General features: G+C 64.9%; 2 protein-coding genes across 2 annotated transcripts; one reads left to right on the top strand and one right to left on the bottom strand.

Moving 5' to 3' along the window:
- The first annotated feature begins 500 nt into the window (after positions 1-500).
- On the top strand, positions 501-3,145 carry EMIHUDRAFT_431733 (hypothetical protein). Its single transcript, XM_005793998.1, has 8 exons — positions 501-983; positions 1,058-1,175; positions 1,249-1,312; positions 1,472-1,630; positions 1,795-1,961; positions 2,039-2,099; positions 2,313-2,381; positions 2,531-3,145. The coding sequence occupies exons 1-8, from the start codon at positions 584-586 to the stop codon at positions 2,831-2,833; spliced, it is 1,341 nt and encodes a 446-aa protein (XP_005794055.1). The 5' UTR covers positions 501-583; the 3' UTR covers positions 2,834-3,145.
- A 7,684-nt stretch (positions 3,146-10,829) lies between these two features.
- Positions 10,830-11,554, bottom strand: EMIHUDRAFT_431731 (hypothetical protein). The gene has a single exon (XM_005793997.1). It carries the CDS (start codon positions 11,493-11,495, stop codon positions 10,992-10,994), a length of 504 nt encoding a protein of 167 aa, XP_005794054.1. The 5' UTR covers positions 11,496-11,554; the 3' UTR covers positions 10,830-10,991.
- Between the last annotated feature and the right edge of the window lie 7,526 nt (positions 11,555-19,080).

Here is a 19,080-nt window from a genome sequence, read left to right as displayed (position 1 = left end):
AATGAACAGCGGCGTGGCGCCGCCGTTCATCGCTTGGTTGATGTCAGCGCCAGCGTCGCGCAGCAGCCGGGCGCACTCGAGGCGCCCCTGGTAGCATGCCATGAAAAGCAGCGTGGCGCCATTCTCATTGGTTGGCTTGGTTGACCGCCGCGCTGGCCTCGAGAAGCAGCCGGGCGCACTCGAGGTGGTCGTTCTGGCACGCGATGGACAGCGCAGATCCGCCGCCACCGCCAGCCGTCGCCCCGACGCTCGCGCCGCCCCACCCGCCGCCCCGCCGCCGCGGCCGCTGCTCGACACGCATCATGGCGAGACCCCAGATTGGCATCCATGCCTCTCTGGACAGGGTGGCCCGCCACAAGGACCCCAGGAATTGCGACTCGCCGCTTTCCTCCCGCTGTGATTCTGTGTGAGCTCTGTGATTTGCCAACAATACACCTAGAGGGTGGAGGGGGGCGGGTGGGTCAATTGCTGGCAGTTGCGGGTGCCTGACTTGCGGACCGCTCGTCCGTACCTCATCTGTGTCGCCCGCTCTCCCCGGGCCTCCCCGGGTCTGGTCTCCCGTGCCTCGCCGCGCTGCCGACTGATGCCCGACGACATCCGCGCCAAGTTCCTCTCAATCCCGCAACTCGTTGCGGTGGTCGATGCTGCGCGGCGCGACTCTGGGACGCTCGTGTCGGGACTCACCTCCCTCTGCGCGGAGACGCCCGCGATCGGTGAGCTGATCGGCATGCACAAGGAGGAGTTCGCAACCTTGCTGAATAGCACCGAACCGCTTCCGAAGGTTGCGACGGCCACGGAGGCTGACAAGATGGACACAAGCGATGATGGCGCTTTGGCCACGCTCGCCAACCTCTCGAGCACCGCCGACCCTCTCCCGCCGGAAAAAGAGGCCGCCATGGCCACCTCTGACGAGCCGGAGACCGAGACGGCGCGCACGGTCCCTACGCCACCAGACCGGGCGCCCGACTGCCCAGTCTGCCTCGGCGAGCGCTCTGCGGCGACTGCGGCTCACAGAGCCAACCCCTCCTCGGAACCCTCTCGGAACCCTCTCTTGCAGGCGAGCTCGGCGGCGATGCGGCGGCGGAGGCCGTCACGCTCAGGTGCGGCCACACCGTCCACCTCGCCTGCTGGATGCCCGTGGTCCTGATGGTTGGCGCTGGCGAGACGGCGCAACGGCCCGCCACGCCGAGGGGCCGGGACGGGAGGCGCGTGGAGCCCTGTCTGAGCCTTCTTGGAGCCGTCCTGCAGGCGCCACATCGAGGACCGGATGGGCCGCAAGTGCGTCCTTTGCCGCACCGACTTCTCGAGCGAGGTTCGCGCCAAAACAGCCGCTTCGCACTTGCGCGCCCATCACCCCGCCGCCCTCTCCCGCCGCCCTCTCCCGCCGGGGCAGCCCGTGACCTCACCCCGCCGCCCTCTCCCGCCGGGGCAGCCCGTGACCTCACCCCGCCGCCCTCTCCCGCCGGGGCAGGTGACAAAGGCGCTCCGCTCGAGGCGCGCCATCCTGCGCAAGGTGGAGGGCGAGGAGGCGCGCGATGAGCAGTACGAGGCGATGCTCCGATCGATGGCGCCAGGCCACCGATTGCTGCCCGAGAATGCGGCTGCCGAGGCGGCCCCGCTGCAGCAGCAGGCGCGGCGAGGGAGCGGCGCGCTAGCAGCTCTGCAGAGTAGTGCAGCGGCCGGCTTCAGTAGTGCAGCGGCCGGCTTCAGCAGCAGCAGCAACAGCAGCGCGAGTAGCTGAGGCCGTAGCTGCACCAACAGCGCGAGCTGACGCGCCGAACCGCCGCGCCGCAGATGCCGCTCCCTCCGGAGGCGTGCATGCTCCTCCTCTCCCAGGAGAACGTCGTGGTCGACCAGGCCAAGCCCGTGCTCTGCCGGCTGATGCGCGCCGAGCTGCAGGCGGCGGGCCAGAGCCCGTCTGGCGCGCACAACACGCTCGTGGCGCGGCTGATCTCGAACCGGCGCGTGGCCCCTCCCCTCCGGTGGTCCCTCCGGCACTCAGCACCGCACTCAGGCCGCGGGTACGGCGCCGGCACAGGCTCGCCTCGACCAGCTTCTTCCTCAAGCTGCACAAGGAGCGCCTCTTCGACGCGCTGCAGGACACTTCCTAGACACTTCCTAGACACTTCCTAGACACTTCCTACTCGTCGTAGACACAACGAGCCCCTATTCGACGCGCTGCAGGACACTTCCTAGACACTTCCTAGACACTTCCTACTCGTCGTAGACACAACGAGCCCCTATTCGACGCGCTGCAGGACACTTCCTAGACACTTCCTAGACACAAGGAGCGCCTCTTCGACGCGCTGCAGGACACGCCGCCCGCCCGCGAAGTGCGCCAGCTCGTCGAGCAGCTCGAGGCGCAGCTGGCCGACGCCGAGGCGCACGACGCTTCCTAGACACTTCCTCGACGCTTCCTAGACACTTCCCGCAGCTGGCCCACGCCGAGGCGGCGGCGCGGGAAAGGGGGGGGGGGGCAGGCGGCGTACAGCTGCGGCGGTGCTCACGCCGCTTCGTGCCGCGCCCGCAGGAGCAGCAGCGCCGGAGGCAGCTGCGAGACGCGACGCGAGACGCGGCAGTGGTCGCAGCTGTACGCCGGTCGCAGCTGCCGATCGCAGGTGGTCTCGGAGGCATGCTTGGCGGGCCCGTGCCGGGCGGCGGCGCCTTTGCGCCTCCCCCGCCCCGGCCGCCACCGCTGAGTGAGGAGGAGGAGGCGCAGGTCGGCGCGCTGGTCGCGATGGGCTTTGAGCGGCCCCGCGCCGTGCAGGCGTTCGTCGAGTGCGGCCGCAACCAAGAGCACGCGGCCAACTACCTGCTCTCGGGCGCGATCTGACGCGCCGGCCGGTCGTGGGTCTGTCTCATGGTCTGTCTCTAGGGGGGCTGCTCTGTGTATTGCTGGTCATGATGGCGCTGTGATTCTCTGCGGAATGTGTGAGACGTCGGGCAGTGTCTTCTCGGAGAGCGCGGGGGTGATGCGCGGATGCCGTGCACGGCCGATTGGGCGTCTATGGTAGAGGGTCGGGGGCTGTTTGCATGGGAGAGGAAGCGCAGGCGGCAGTTGCACACTTGGAGCACTTGGAGTGCAGTTGGTAGCCTCACATCCAGGGCCAGGAGCACTTGGAGCACTTGCGGCCGGATTTTTTTTCAAATTCTTTTTCGGGCCGCTTCTCTGCAGCGCATCCAATTCTCGGTCAGGTGTAGTGGATCACCTTAAAATCCTGGATTAATTCCTGAGCCCACCTGGCCCCACCAGACGGGTGGCGCGAGGTGCCCGGGCCACCTTTTAGCGCCTCCCGAGCCTCCCGGCGCCTCCGGTGGCCTCCTGAACCCTCTCCCGCAGCCTCTCTCGGCGACGTGGGGAGCGTCTGCCGTCCACGGCTCGCACCGGCTCTTCCAGCGGCTCCACGCTTGCCGCCCGTGGCGCCCGCGCCACGCACTGCCACGCGGCCGCTCGAGAGAGCGGTCGACGCCCATACTGCTGGGCGTGGCGCTCTATCGGTCGACGCTTCGGCGTCGCTGCTTGGCGGGGGACCCGTGCCTCGACACGGCGGCGCGGCCGAGTACGGCTCGGTGGCTCAGCGCGTCGCCACGGATGAGATGCGTTCCTGCATGTAGGGGGAAGCTCCAAGAATGTTTCGTTCTACTTGCAGGAGAGGTCCAAGTAATTCGAGTGACTGCATAGACCCCATCGGTAATGTTTTTCCCCTCCGCCCGCGATGGAGGCCTTTTTGAGCGTCGCCGCCAGCTCGCTCCTGGCGGCCCGACTGTGGCCGGCTATCCGCGAGAGTCGACTCCTGGGCGTGTTCCGTGGTCCCGCGCCCGGATTCCGGCCCAGGAGGCTCTCGAGCGGCACACTGCGGGTGACCCGCTGCTCGACGCTCTCGTTCAAGCGTCGACCGGACACAACGCCGCTCGTAGGCCGCCACGACCAGGCTGGTCGGCATCTGAGTTGAGGCCTGCACCACGCTGCATGAGCTCATCGGCCGTGGCCGCAGCAGGTCCACCGCCCCCCGCCCCCACTTGCCCTGACTGCACAGGATAGCGTGCCCCGAAAACGGCGACACATAGTGGGGGACACTGCGCAAGGAGGGGGTGCGAAAGCTCATTGGGGTGCTAGGTGGGACCATGAGGGGGGGTGGGCGGGGTCCTGTGGGGGTGAAATGTTGCGCGGCGAATTCGAACCTACCCCCTCGCCGCGCCGATCCTCACGCGGAGGGTAAAAACCCTGTGGGACAAAAACCCCCCCGCGGTCGGCAGTCTTCAGAGTGGACCCCCCCCTCCCCAGCCTCCCCTGTGCATCTCGCACCCCCCCCCGCTCCCCATCGGTGACTCGCGAAGGACACGGACACTCGGGGTGAGGGGGGGTCCCCCCGGAGGGGGCTCTGGGGCATTGTTGGGTTGATCGCTCGTGCCGATCTCGGGTCGATCTCGGGTCGATCTCGGGTCGATCTCGGGTCGATCTCGGGTCGATCTCGGGTCGATCTTGGGTCGATCTCGTGTCGATCTCGGGTCGATCTCGGGTCGATCTCGGGTCGATCTCGGGTCGATCTCGGGTCGATCTCGGGTCGATCTCGGGTCGATCTCGGGTCGATCTCGGGTCGATCTCGGGTCGATCTCGGGTCGATCTCGGGTCGATCTCGGGTCGATCTCGGGTCGATCTCGGGTCGATCTCGGGTCGGTCTCGGGTCATGTACGTCGTGCTCGCCTCGTGTTATGGTATTGCTGATTGTTTTGGGCTGTTGCGAGGCTCCTCATGTCCGCGCGAGGTGAGGCGAGATGAGGCGAGAGATGAGGCGAGATGAGGCGAGATGAGGCGAGGTGAGGCGAGATGAGGCGAGGTGAGGCGAGGTGAGGCGAGGTGTGAGGCGAGATGAGGCGAGGTGAGGCGAGATGAGGCGAGGTGAGGCGAGATGAGGCGAGGTGAGGCGAGATGAAGCGAGGTGAGGCGAGATGAAGCGAGGTGAGGCGAGATGAGGCGAGATGAGGCGAGACTAGGAGGCGAGATGAAGCGGGATGTTGTGTGGCTGCTTGTGCTGCCAAGCAGGCAGCACAAGCAGCCATACAAGTGAGCTTTTGGGTTGTGTGGCTGCTTGTGCTGCCTGCTTGGCAGCACAAGCAGCCACACAAGTCAGCTTTGGGAGCTCTCGGCGACGCCCAATGCGTGCGCCGGTAGGGGGGAGTGTGTGCGCGCGTGTGTGAGCTGTGGATTGTGGCAGGCTGCTGCTGCTGATGGGAAGTGTGCTCTGTGTGTGGCTCTGCGCTGGCGTGTGACGCGCGCGTGCTGTGCGCGTGTGCGTGTTGGATGCGCGTGCGCGTCTGCGTGTGCTGCGCGCGCGCGCCGCCGGTGTGTGCTGTGTGCTGTACTCTGTTCTGCGCCTGTTTGTGCAGCTGGGAGGCGCAGGCTTGTCTGGCAGGGCTGCGCGGCGGGCTGCGGCGTGCTGTGGGTGGTCGCGCGCCTGCCTGTTGGTGTGCGGCGGCCGCTCAGCCTGCCCGACCGGGTCGTCGGCGGCCCAGGGCGCGGGCATGCGGTCTGCGCTGCATGTGAGGCTGTGTGCGCGGCTGGCGCGTATGTTTCCGTGCGGCGAGGGACGCGCGTATGTGTTCACGCTGCGGGCGCGGGCGGGCGCGGAGGGCGGCGCGGTCTCACCGCGGTCCGACGCCCGTTGGTCTTCTGCGTGACGAGGGTGGGCGCGCAGAGAGGCCTTGCCGCCATCGCGTGCCGCGAAGGAAAAAGAATATGCACTAGAAAGAATTTAAACAAAAGAACTCTCTCTCACAGCAGACAGGCTCGACACAGAAAGAAAGAAAACAGACAACCCAAGGTAGGGATGGGAGGCCGTACGTCGCCGCCACCACACAGGGATTTTATAAGGAGAGGGATGTGATGCGCTAGCCGTCGCCCACCCTTCGGGGCGTCCGCCTCTTCCTACCTCTCTTCGCAGTTTCTCGCATCCAGATCCAGGAGAAGGCACTTGCCCACTTGGCACCTCCGGATATTTCTTTTCAGCGCCGCTTCTCAGCAGCGTCCGCCCAGCCGAGCAAGTAACAGTGAGGTCATGACATGTCTGCTGTGAAGGGCCGAAGGCCAGCTCAAAAAAGAATTTTGCAACCAAACTCCCTCACACGACACTAGGCAAGACGGCTAGCGCATCACACCCCTCTCCTTAAAATCCCTGTGTGGTGGCGGCGTGCCGTCCTCCCATCCCTCCCTTGGGTTGTCTGTTTTCTTTCTTTCTTTACACTAGGCAAGAAATCTCTCTCACTAGGCACGGGACAGGCAGTAAATGCAAAAAAAGAGGGGGGGCGGCGTGGCGCGGAGCTCCGAGATAGCCCGAGATCGCCCGAGATCGCGCGGCGCCTCGCGGCGAGGTGGATGGATGATGGGTTGGGAGCGAGGGGGCGAAAGTGTTCAGTGCGGTAGATGGTAAGGTCGGGGCGCGTGAGCCGGACTTGTGGGTCGGACGGCTTTCATTTCTCTCTGCGTGCTTGCACATGGAGTGCAAGATACTCGAGTACTCGGCTGTCCTTCCCAAAACTCCCCTTTCTCCCTGCCGGGGTGGGGCGCGCGGGGGGGCGGCGGGTGTGCGGCGGGTGTGCGGGATGTCTGTGGGCCCGAGAGCGATATGCCATGTCCGCCTTGCCTTTCTTTGTTTCCTAACATCGAAGGCTATTGTAAGCTCAAAAAAAGAACTACGCTCGGTGAACCACTTCTCAGCAGCGTCCCACCCACGCCGAATGGTGGGATTAATGGGCGTCCTGGCCTGCGTGGCCGTCGTTCGCTTGACCGGGACCCAGCGTGCGTGGGCTGGTCGGGGCGCCCCGCCTGGGGGCGCGAAGCCGCTGTCCGTTTCTGGGCTCGACGCAGCGTGGGTTGGCAAATCCGGCGAGCCGCTGTCGCACGGATCCTTTTTGCCTCGCGGCATGGTGGCGACACTCATATCGCAGCGCGAGAAGCTTGTGTTGGGGTTCCTCCTCGAGTTCCTACACGACACCGCAGAGGACGCGCCCCTCTTCCTCTCCGGCGGCTATGTGCGCGACCTGCTTCTCGGCGCGCCGCCGGCGGACCTCGACATCTCCGTCTGCCTGCGGCAGTGTGGGCGGGAGGTGACCATCGGGTCGCTGACCGCCGAGCTCCCGCGGTACGCGCGGCGGCGCCCCGAGCTGGGCGTGACCGACGTCGAGCTGAAGACGGCGCTGTCGGACGCTTCGCGTGCAAAGGCGGTCGACACAGCAAAGGTGCGGCTCACGGTCGGCGGGACGCGACTGACTGTGGACATGATGCCGACGATCGGGGAGGAGGTGTACGACGAGGGCGACCGCGTCCCTCGCCGCGACCAGCGCGGCTCGCCGCGGCAGGACGCCCTGCGCCGCGACCTGACCATCGGTGCGATGCTGCTGCACGTCTCTCGCGGGCAGCAGTGGGTCACGCTGAGCGAGGGAGGCGAGGGGGGAGGCGAGGGGGGGGAGGGGACGGGGGCGGCCGAGGGCGAGAGCGCCTCCGACGCCCTCAACGCCGCCGCGGCAGCTGCGGCCCCCCTCGCCGACGGCGCGTTGCGCAAGGTGAGGCTGGGCGGGGTCGACTGGAGACCTGTCGAGGCGGCGTGGTCTGCGAGCCTAGATGCGGGATCTATCTAGATGCGGGAGATGCGGGAGATGCGGGAGGGGTGGGGGGGGGAGGGGGGGGGGAGGGGGGTGGTACACCGCCGGCATCCCACGGGCGCTCGAGAGGACACGTCGGCTGCATCCCATCGCACCCACGCCGTGGGCATCGTAGCACTTTTGCTCGCGCGCTGCTCGCGAGCAGCTCTCTTCCGACCCAGAGCGTGCCCATGCGGTAGGTCTGCATGGGCTAAGCAGCGCGGGCTGCCGGCCGAGGGGGAGCGGGGCACGGACGCGAGCGGCCGCATCGCCGCCGACGGAACCGCATGGCGCCGCGCGATGCTGCCCGCGTTCGAGCGCTCCTACTTTGCTGCTGCGGCCGCGTCGTCGTTGCAGTACCGTCTGCTGGACTGGTGCGACTCGAGACGCCGATGTGACACTTCCGAGACACTTCCGAGACGCCTCCGTCCGCTGACACTCCGTCCTGCTGACGACCCGTGGCCCCGATCCTTGGCATTCCGTGCGCAGGTACGGCGGCCTCTCCGACTTGCGCCGCGGCACTCTGCGCTCGCCGTACCCGCGAGAGAGACCTCTCGACGAGGTCTGGGCGGAGGCGCTGCCGACGCCGGCAGAGCGGTCCCTGGCCGCCGCCCTGGGGATTGGGACCCGCGTGGGCGGCGCGTGGGCGTGCGGCTCGCGGCTGGGCGCGTCGTGCGCGGCCGACGCCGCCGACATCCGCGCCGGCGCCTCCGTCGAGCGGCAGGCGCTGCTGCAGGTGGCGTGGTGGATCAAGGTGCTCCGCGACGACCCGGTGAGGCTGCTGCATGTCCGGGACATGTCCATGACATGTCCGAGACTTGTCCTCAGGTGCTCCGCGACGACCCGGTGAGGCTGCTGCGCGCGCTGCGCTTCCGCGCCACCCTGCGCTTCGAGCTGCACGACTCTTTCTGGCTCGCCGCGCCGCTCGCGGTCGGCGCTCTCTCGAGCAAGGTGTCTGGCTCGCGCAAGGCGGCCGAGCTGCGCAAGGCCGCGCGGTGTGGAGAGGTCGAGCGATGTCCAAGACACGTCCAACACGCGTCCGCGACATGTCCCGTAGGTCGCGAGGCGCGGAGAGCTGGAGCCGCTCCTCTCGCTGTATGCGCTCGCGTGCGGCGTGCGGCTCTGCCCGCAGGAGCTGCAGTTAATTAATAGCTAATAATAGTTAATTAATAGTTAATTAATAGTTAATTAACTCTGACCGCAGGAGCTGCAGGGGGCGGCGGCCGCGGGCCGGTCGGGCGGGGCGGAGGAGCCGCCGGCGCGGGAGGAGCGCCAGCCTGACGCCCTCTCGGGCCAGCCAGACGCCCTCTCGGGCCAGCCTGACGCCCTCTCGGGCCGCGCGCCGGAGGTGGATTGCGCCGGCGAGGAGGACGGCAGCGTCGCCGGCGCGGCGCTGCTGCGTTCGCTGCCGCGCTGCGTCGCGCCCGCGCTCTTTGGGGACCCGCTGAGTTGCGGGGCGCTGAGTAGTGGGGAGGCGAGCAGCGGCCTAGCCGCCTCGGCCGCGCATTTGTACGACCCGGAGCGGTTCGATGCCGAGGCGATGCGAGCTGCGGCGGGCTGCATCCCTCCCGGCGGGCGGCGGCGGCCGGGCGGGCGTGTGAGCGCTTCCCGCGCGCTGAGCGGGGTGTGCGGTGCGGAGTAGGCGCGTGCGCAGAGGAGGTGCTCGGCTACTGCCTCGCCGCGTCGCTCTGCGCCTACGCGCCCCTCCCCATGCCCGAGGAGGCCGCGGCCGCGTCGGCCGTCTCCGCCGCGTCGGTCGCTTGCGCCGCCGCCGCCAACGACGTGGCCGTGGACGCGGCCGCCGCCGCCGCCGCGGCGGCGGCGGCGGCGGCGGCGGTGATTGCGTGCGACGGATTGCAGGTCGTAGGGAGCGGGTTTTGGGGGGAGCAGGGGTAGCCGGCCGCAGCCCAACCGCCGCTCACCGTGTTAGGCGACCACGGCGATGCGAGACGCGGCCATCAAGCCGCTGCGGCGCGCCTCGGCGCTCCTCTCGCCGCTGCGCGAGGCGAGGCCGCACGAGCGCGCGATGGCGGCGGCAAGCCCCGCCTCGTTCGCCGAGGGCGTCGCGCTGCACGGCGGCAGCTTTGGCGCGCCGCGCTGCACTGCCGAGGAGTTCGCCGCGCTCGCTACGGTGCGCACGGCTCCCCTCGCCTCCGTTGTGTTCCCTTTCCCCTGGACCTCACCCCCGGCAGTCTCGCCCTTGCGTGGTGTTTGGTTTCACGCACGCGCGCCGCGGCCCAGTGAATGTGGCTGCGCCGTTTTGACATTCGTGCCCCCGCGCCGCCGCAGACGTGGCATTTGCTCGGCCTCGAGAAGGCGGCGCAGGTGGCAGTCTCCCAGGAGGCTGCCGACGGCGCGCAGGGTCGAGTCGAGGGGAAGCCGCTGCCTGGCCTCGCCCCACGGCTGATCCTCGCCCTCGCGCGCATGCACTGCTCCGGGCCGACAGCGCTGCGGCTCGAGTCGCGCTTCGGTGCGGCGGGCGTTGCAGATGCGGCGTCGCCCTCGTGCCGTCCCGTGCTGACGGCATGCCTCTCCCCGCCCTCCCTCCTCCCCGCAGGCACGCTGCTTGCCGCAGGGCCGACCATCAACGGGCGGGCGGTGGCCCAGGTGAGCGAGATCCCGCCCCGCCGCCGGAGCGACGCCATCGCCGCGCTGCACGTCGCGTACCGCTTGCGCGGCGAGGCGCCGCTGCTGCTCGAGGCGGACGACGTGCGCGCCGCGCTGTGCGAGCTCGGCGCGACCGACTGCTGGAGCGACGGCTGAGCGACGTCGACACGAGCGCCATCGACGAGCGCCCCGCCCGCCCGAGCGGAGGCTGCGTGTGCCATTGAATTTTGTGTCATGATTTGTGTGCGGGTCCCCTTTTGGGTTACAGGATAACAGCTCGGTGGAGTTCATCCCCACGATACTCAGTACTCTGTGCGAGCGAGTCCGCTGTCCGGCGGTGTGTCGTCTGTGCGCCGTGTTAACTGTTATGTGAAGCACTTGGAGGGTGGCGTGGAGCACCTTGGAGCTTGGAGCACTTGGAGTGCAGTTGATAAGAGATCCGTGTTATCTGTTCCCGGGCATTATAGTCCGCTATATTATAATACCGCCATCTCCGCTCCGCCCAGAGATTATTAGGCGATTATATCCATAAGGGATTTCATTCCTATTTCCTTTTGGGTTTTGGAGATAGTGGGGGAAATGGTGATTTTTGAATGAACGCCTCGCGCAAAACCACCGCTACCATGCCAAAGAAGACCCTTGTGGGCTATCCAGAACACCTAAGATCATGCCCTAGCTCTAAAGTGGGCCCGAGATACGCCAGCTAAACCCCGGATTTTTTCCGGCAGCGGGCCACACATGGCCGGCTACCCAAGCGGGTCGCACGGAGACACAGGAAGGCTGCCGCAAGCCGCCTCCGGGTGCAGGGGCCCGGCGCGGTGGGCGGGGGCAACGACCCGGTAGCTGGCCGCGCCTCTCCCCCCCCCCCGTCGCCGCTGCACCCCTTGCCGCGGCCCTCGTCGCTGCTGTAGCGACAACAGCCGCGGCACGAGGTCAGAACGCGGCCTCGGAGAGCTCGAGCGAAGGCGCCGACGGTGGCAGCCGTGGTAGTGGTTTATGGTAGAAGGCTCCTGAGCCGTCGGGCACCACGCTCGACGTCGCCGAGCAGCCGCACCTGTCGCGAGCGCCTGCGCGTCGGGCGCTGCCGGCTCGACCTCCATTTTCGGCGAGGTGTCGGGCGCGGCGGGCGGCTCCGGCGCCTCGGTGGCGACCGTGGGCTCGGTGGTCGCCTTGGGCTGCCTGTGGATGTTGTCGTTGGCTGATTTCTTATGCTTCTTGCCCGTTCGGCCGAGGCCTCGGTTGCGAGGCATCTCGGTACACGCGACGGCAGCACGACGTACACGACGAGGACGGCTCCTTGATGGCGACCTGCAGCAGGACGGTGCGCATGTTTGGAGCGTGGTAGCGGACGCATCGGGCCTAGCCCGGGGCCGTGGCGTGTACCGAGAGGCTGGTCTACCGAACACTTTTGGTGCATACCGGCCCAGGATTCGACACTTCAGCTTGGTATAGTATCATCGTATGCCAGATCATACCCCAGGGCTATACCCTGATACCCTCTTGAGAGGACCCGCATTGGGCCCCTAGAGGATAGGCTGATACCCTGGTGGGTTACCCTTCACACCGGACACGACCCCCCTCTTCACACCTCTTCGCGCGCGCTGCGCGCGCGCCAAGACAGACAACGCGCTCGAATGAGCGTCGCGCAGGAGGGAGGCGAGCGCACCACTAAGCAATGCGCTGGGCGAGGAGGGCGCTAATGGCGGCCGTCGTCGCATTTGACGGGCCCGCGGCCGCAGCCGGTGCGGCTGCAGCCGTGGGAGGGGCCGCGGCCTGCACGGCTGCGGCCGGGGCCGGCGCCGCGGGGGGCGCGGGGTTAGGCGCCGTGGCGGGCTCCGCTGCGGACTCGGTGTCCCCCGCCGCCGCCCCCATCGCCTGCGCCGATGCGAGCTGCTGGCGCGCAAACTCCTCGCTCGCGGCCGTCTTCGCCGCCTTGCGCTGCAACATCCGGTGAATTCCGAAACAGCTGGCTTTGCCGAAACGAGGAGGCGTGCATTGCGCGCGCAACAGCTGGTGGGCGTGGCGCGCGGGTACGGCGGAAGCGCAAAGAGTTTGAATGATACCGGGGCGGACCATGCGGGAGGGCTCGGTCCTCGGTGAGAAGTGTGAATTGTCGCTTCGCTGCGCGGCCGCCGATGATACCTTGATACCCAGCCGAGATGGGTCCCCACAGAGGCCTAGAGCATACCCTGATACCCCCTCGAGAAGCATACGATGATACTATACCAAGCTGAAGTGTCGAATCCAGAAGAGCGGCCTGGAAAAAATTTATTCGCACACTGAGCCATTTCCCCCACTATTGGAGATTCGTATTCCGTATATCGTGTTTTGGTTTCGTAATATTCTCCCGACAGCGCGATCTTATGGACTCATGCGGTCGCTAGCTTTCCTCGCCTACCTCCCGTGGCTCGCTCAAGCGACCCATGCCGTTATGGCTTCCCCTCCGAGTCAGCCAGCCCCACTTTGAGGGCGCCATGAAGTACAGCGATCGCCACCTCGCTGGCCTCTCCGCAGGCCCCCCCGACCGCGTCGAACTCATCGGCGCGGGCTCTCTCGGCTACGGGACCGGCCCCAGCTTCGGCTGAGGGCTGACAAGCTGCCGAGCCCAAATCACTGTGACAGTCGTGATTTCTTGTTGGTTTTATAAAATCTCTCTCTCTCTCCATGAACGGCGGAGCTATTCTCGCGTCCACACACACACACAAAAGAGAGAACTGTGAGAGTCGTGATTTCTTGTTGATTTTCAAAAATCTCACACACACACACACACACACACACACACACACACACACACACACACACACACACACACACACACACACACACACACACACACACACACACACACACACACACACACACACACACACACATACACACACACACACACACACACACACACACACACACACACATCCAGGGCGCCGGGGAACACCGACAAGACAGAGGACGGCACTACAGGCCAGGGAAAGAGTTATGATCCGACCGGGTTCCGGGTGTTCGGCAGCGTTCCGAACACGGTCGGAACAAGGTATGATCATAACATGATCCGACCGCGTTCGACCACGTGTTCGAGTCCTACTCCGACCCTGTTCCGACCGTGATCCGACCTGATCCGACCGTGCTCGAACAGCGGTCAGCGGCGGCGGCACCTAGGGAATTTCCAGACCATGTTCCGCCCCTGATCCGACCATGAGATCCGACCATGTTCAAAGTGATGACGGTCGGAACAGGTCAGTACTCAGCTTCGCATCGGTCTGATCAAGGTCGGAACAGGTCAGAGTCTTACCCGCTTAGGAGTTTTGACCGCGCAAGATATAAAGGGTGGCCTAAGGGCTCTGCTCGCAAGGCGCCCGCGTCGCAGACGCGGAACCATTGACAAATCTGCAATATACCCCTACACGAACAAATAGCAAAATCCGAATACCGTGCACAAATGTGGCGATCTGGGACGCAAGCCTTCGGCTGGTGCCAAGACATCCGTAAAATTGAGAACGTCCGCCAAATCCGGCTCCGGCAAGACTTTAGCCTTAGCCACCCTCCTTGCGGAGCAGGAGGAGATCCGCTCTCGGTCGGCAACGTGGCAGCTAGTCGAGGGACTCGGTAGTTGTGACCCCCCTGAGTGAGGACAGGAGAGAGAGAGCTTTTGTGGTGTTGGTGTACGCAATAACGGGACAGGGTAGTCGTTCTCTCTAGCTCCCCGTCTGGCTCTTAGCATGAGCTGCGCCCTGTGTCCGACCCCTTTTGCGCAGCAACACCTTAAACTTTTAGGCCCTCCAAATTCGGGTCGGAGCGTATAGCGGAGTGGGCCCCGAGTTTGAAAAGGGCGACGGACGCTTGCGTCCTAGCCTCCAACAACGCCTCCCCGGCGCAGATGGGCCCCCGGAGGGATGCACAACGGCTCCACGCCACGCCGCTTGCGGCGGTCTTAAAGAAAGAAAACAGACATCGGCGAGGGATAGGGGAGGAGGACAGGGTCCACACCTGCACGAGCAGGATTTTGGAAGGACGATCAGGGGGACAGGTGGGCTCTCCTGCTCCCTTCCGGCCGCTTGCGGCGGGGTCGCTGTTTTCTTTTTCGCGACGACGCGACGACGCGAGGCATTTGGCACGAGAGAGTAGTAGTGCTCCGCTCCTCGCCGAGCGGTACGAGCAACTTCACGACGGCGCGACTCTCTTGGGCGACTCCCCTGGTGAGTAACGTCGCGATGGCAGCGGGACCGTCCGATTTCGCGGAGGTGACATTGCGCGGCGAAGGCGCTGTCGAGATCGCCGAGGGCGCCGAGGCTTCCGGCGTCGAGGACTGCGACGACCTCATCCTGATCCGCGTGCCTCCCGGCTTCGACGCGGCGTCGCTCGATGGCGTCATGCTTGCTGAAGGCGCAGCCGAGGCGCCAGTCGGTGACGGACACTTTGCCGTCCGGCCGCTTCCGCTGTGTGAGGTCGCCTCCTTTGCGGCGGCTTTTCCCAGCCGCGAGCACGGCCGGTGGGTGACCAGAGGATCAATCTCCGCATGCTATTCGGCATGCATGCGCCTGCCCAGCGCGGCAGGGGAGCGCGGTGGACCTGCCGAGCTCCCTCCGGTGCCGCAGCTTCAGGGCTTGCGTCAGCGCAACCTGCCCCGCTTTGGCCCAACGAACGGGGCTGCCACCGTTTCTGCCGCCAGCACGAGCTCCAACGCGTCGAGCGCGCAGCCGCAGAGCTGCTCCGCCGCAGCGGCGCCCCAGACAGCGGGGGATGCTGCAGTGGCGGCGGCGGAGCCGCAATCGCCGAAGAAGAAGAAGCGGAAGCGGAGCGAGGAGGGAGACGCTGCGAGCGAGCAGAAGGCGGCCAAGAAGGCGGCGAAAAAGGCGAAACGGGAGGCCAAGGAGAGGGGGGGGGAGACCATGGGGGAGAAGGGGGCGACGGACGACGACGAGGAGAAGAAGAAGAAGAAGGAGAAGAAGAAGGCCAAGAAGGACAAGCGAGACAAGGAGGCCAGACGGCAAGCCTGACCGAATTTTGTTTCTTGTTTTAGAGACATTAGAGACCTGCCCCGGGTGCTGTGTGGTCCGTCCAGGGCTATCAAGGTAAGAACACGTACGCATATTACACCTCAAGCTTCAGCTCTATAAGAGCAAAAGCGCTACAGCTTCCTGCGCATGAAGGCGGGACGATTTAAACCGGGAAATGACCCTCCAGCCTCACCGATGCCTAGTGATGTCGGACAGCGAGACGGCGCTCAAGGAATCGAACGGGCGTATCGGGGGCGGACACGCGGCGAGACAAATAGGAGAGCGCACTCAATGCGGCGGTGCGAGCACAGATCGACATTATACAACGCCTCGCGGAGGGTACGTGATTCGTCTTCACGGAGGGGCACGCGGGCAACGCGCCCAATTCCATGGCGGACGCGGCGGCAAAGGCACACCTGCGGAGCAGGGTAGCAAGCGCGTACGAGATGGACCTAGCACGACACGTGACGATCAGGGCATGCATCTACATGCATGAGGAGGAGGGGCAGGCGCCGGAGATCCGAGACAGGAGGCTGTATCAAGAGGCGAAGGAGAAAATTGGACGGTGGGTACGGAAGTGGCTGGACGGCGGGCACGCAGCGGCCGCGGAAGGGAGAAGACGACAACGTGTGGAGGACGGTAATCAAGGCGACGGGGACGAAATCAGGCGACACGAGATACGAGGGAGACAGAGAAAGGGGTCCAAAATCGACCCAGCCCCAACCCGAGGCCTGCGGGGAAAAGGCGAGGCTAAGGCTAGTGCACGGCATGCGGACGGGACAGACCCGAGGTATAGAGCACGGGAGGGGATGGAGGGCCAGCCTAGAGGCAGAGGCGCGGCAGGACGGGTGGGACGAGGAGGGAGGAGGAGCGTGTGCCGACGGGGCTGAAGGTTGTTGGCACCCCAACTGCAGCTAATTCTAGACATGTCCTATGCGCCGAGTGCGAGGCGGTGAAGGGAGAGAGGAGGGAGCACCACCGGGCGATGAGAAAAGGCGCGGCGGACGTGCTCAAAGCGCTACAATGGACGCCGCCGAAGTCAAGGAGGCGGACACTCGCCCACACCGCAGAGTGTGCGAAGCCCAGGCGCTCGCTGTACGCGCCATTGCTGGGGCGACGAAGAGGTGCGCAGGGAGAAGGGAGAGCGACGAAGAATGGGAGGCGATGGAGCAACTGCTCGCTGAATACTGCCCGAGCCGAGCGTGATGGACCAGGACCCGCCAGAAGACACATCATGAGGGAGTATGACACACGGGTGGTGACTTCACTCAAGGCACTGCAGCAGACGGCGGCATCAATATAATCAAAGTACGGGAAGGGAAGAGGAAGGGACTCGGGGCGGAGAGGAAGGAGCGAGTGGACGCAGAAACGGAACGCTTGAAAGAAGGGCAGAAGGAAGAGAAGGATACGAGAAATGGAGTGGGCGGCGAATGCGTGTATTTGCTGGCGACGGAGGCGACGTCGACAACGTGAGGCCGAGGAGAAGGAAAAGGAGGAAGCGGAGAGACGCCTCGAAGCGGGGAGAGGCAGAACGACGAGAGCGATGGGGATGACACTCAAAACGACCCACTGCGAGCTCGAAAGCGAAGGCCGGCGCAGGAAGCGCGATGACAGGAGCGACGATGCGGCGAGCGCCGGAGGGAAGCGGCGACAGCGAGGGGACGAGGACGACGAGCAGAGAGGAGAACGGACGCCGGCGACAGGAAGCGCAGGGAAACAGAAAGAACAAGACCAGGAGCATGGAGACGAGGGAAGGCGCGAGGCGCTCCGCCGACAAGCAGCAGAGGCGGCGGCGATAGTAGCGACGGCCATGCTAACGGCGGGCGACACGGTGAAAAAACTGGCAATTTTTCGGGCTTGCCCAAAAAACTTGCTTGAAGAAAAACGGCCCTTCTCTCCCCCCTCCATTCTCTCCCCCTTGGCGCGGGTCCCCCCAGCCCGTAACCTGCCATATGTGGGAAGCTGGCCGCCGATCCTAAGACCCATCGACCAGGGCTTGCTAGATCGCGCGGGTCGAATGCGTGATGAAGTTAGTGCCTTGGTGTCCGTTCCCCATGTCTGGTTCCCCTGATCTCTCTCACTCCCAGGGTACTCCCGCGGATAAATCTCCCATACCCCCCCCTTCGCCCCTCCCCTTCTCTCTCCGAGATGACCGTGCACGTGTCATAGGTCGGCACTCGGGGGGGGGGGGGGATGCGCGTGTCTGCTCTCTTGGAGCACTTGGAGTGCAGTCATCAACCGCACATCCAGGGCCGGGAAGCTAAGATGCACCCCATGCGGGCCGGATGATTGGCATCGGGTTGCGGGCAAGAGAGCCCTAGCCCTGGGGGTGCGCGTTCGCAGGGCAAGGGCCGTAAAGTAAACACGGGTCTCCGAGAGGGCTCCGTGTACCGGGTTTCAACTTAACTGCAGAACGCCCCCTCTACTCGGAGCTAGCGGACACACAACACCATATTTTCTTTCTTTTTCTACTCGGAGCCAGTGATACGAGAATACGCACATGTAACGAGAATACACACCGCCCCCACGGAATACCTGTACTACTCGACGATAATATACAAGAATCGCATTGGAAGTTGCAGACGCCTATAACTCTCGGTTGGGTGTTAGCGATGGACGCCCAACAGTTTCGATTTTCCTCCTTGGCGCCTTGGGTAGAGCGTGGTCTCCCTTGGAGCCTACCTCGCCCGTTCTGTCTAAGCCCAGGGTTCAGCCTTCCAGTTGATCCTTATCGGACTGGTGACCATCTCGCTGTCTGTGTGACGCCCCAAATTTTCGTTGGCAGCGGTGCTACACACGCTACGCCTGTTTTCGTGTCCCAGGGGGAGGTTGCGAATCTCTTTTTCTTCTTTCAGTTATAAAATTCTTGTTTTATGGGCTGGCTATTTCACAGTACATGCGGACAAACTGGGTGTGAGTGTTCTTGGAGCACTTGGAGTGCAGTGTTCTGTGTTGTTTTTTTCCGCAGGGAGGGTTTTCTTTTTGTGACCGCAGAGCGGGTGAGAACCTCTCAGAGAAGGTGCGGGCGTGCGAGGGCGCAAGCAGCGTCGTGCGGGCTTACTTGTGTTGTAAGGCTGCTGTTTTCTCAGGGCGCGGGCAGACGCGCAGTGCGTAAACCGCGCGGGCGTGTGTGAGTGTATTGTTGCACAGAGTCAGAGAGCACAGGCATGGGGGGGTGAAGCACTCTCGCGGGGACGTACGCGCGGTTTTCACGCGGTGTGCGTGGAGAAGGGCATGAGAGGCGCCGGCCGCGCGCGGCTCGGCGTGTGCGAGTGCGTGGTTCGACAGGTTTTCGGTGCCCGGAGGGCGACTGACCAGTCTTCGTGCCCTCGCGGAGGTTTACAAGAAAGGTGCGGGCGACACGGTGGTAGGGGCGAAGGTAGGCCCCTCTAGTATAGCGGAAGGGGAACTCGGCCTACTGGCGACGAGGAGGCTGGAAAAGTTCGAGGTGTGTAGCATCTACACTGGGGAGATCTTCCGGACAGGAACAGCACAGCCACCAGAGACAGTACCAGACGAACTGTCACGACACACGGCAGCAGGGGGGACGCAGGCTGGATGGAAGTGACGACGAAAGCGATGACGACTTTGACAGCGTGGCGGCGCGACTTCGACTGGCCAGCAGCATCAAAGTCCAAACGAGCCGAAGCAAGGCACGCGGGCAACGCACTTCGTTCGCTACGACCCTACGAGGAGATACAATTAGGCAAGGCAGCTGCGCAGGTGATGGTCCTGTTTGCAGAGAGACAGAGAGGAGTCAAGGAAGGCAAAGAAATCACATGGTCATATGGGGACTCATACAGGAGCCACCGCAAGGCGCTGGGATACAGGGCGGGGACGA

Source organism: Emiliania huxleyi, assembly GCF_000372725.1.
Source record: "Emiliania huxleyi CCMP1516 unplaced genomic scaffold EMIHUscaffold_1, whole genome shotgun sequence".
Taxonomy (NCBI): Eukaryota; Haptophyta; order Isochrysidales; family Noelaerhabdaceae; genus Emiliania; species Emiliania huxleyi.
This window is presented reverse-complemented; position numbering and strand designations above follow the sequence as displayed.

Bases quoted from the DNA above. Each gene is read 5' to 3' on its own strand.
- EMIHUDRAFT_431733 (XM_005793998.1), top strand. From the start codon at position 584: ATGCCCGACGACATCCGCGCCAAGTTCCTCTCAATCCCGCAACTCGTT. The intron at 1,313-1,471 runs GTTCGCGCCAAA...CCGCCGGGGCAG, and splicing joins GCACCGACTTCTCGAGCGAG to GTGACAAAGGCGCTCCGCTC. The intron at 1,962-2,038 runs GCGCGTGGCCCC...GCGCCGGCACAG, and splicing joins GCGCGGCTGATCTCGAACCG to GCTCGCCTCGACCAGCTTCT.
- EMIHUDRAFT_431731 (XM_005793997.1), bottom strand. From the start codon at position 11,495: ATGCCTCGCAACCGAGGCCTCGGCCGAACGGGCAAGAAGCATAAGAAA.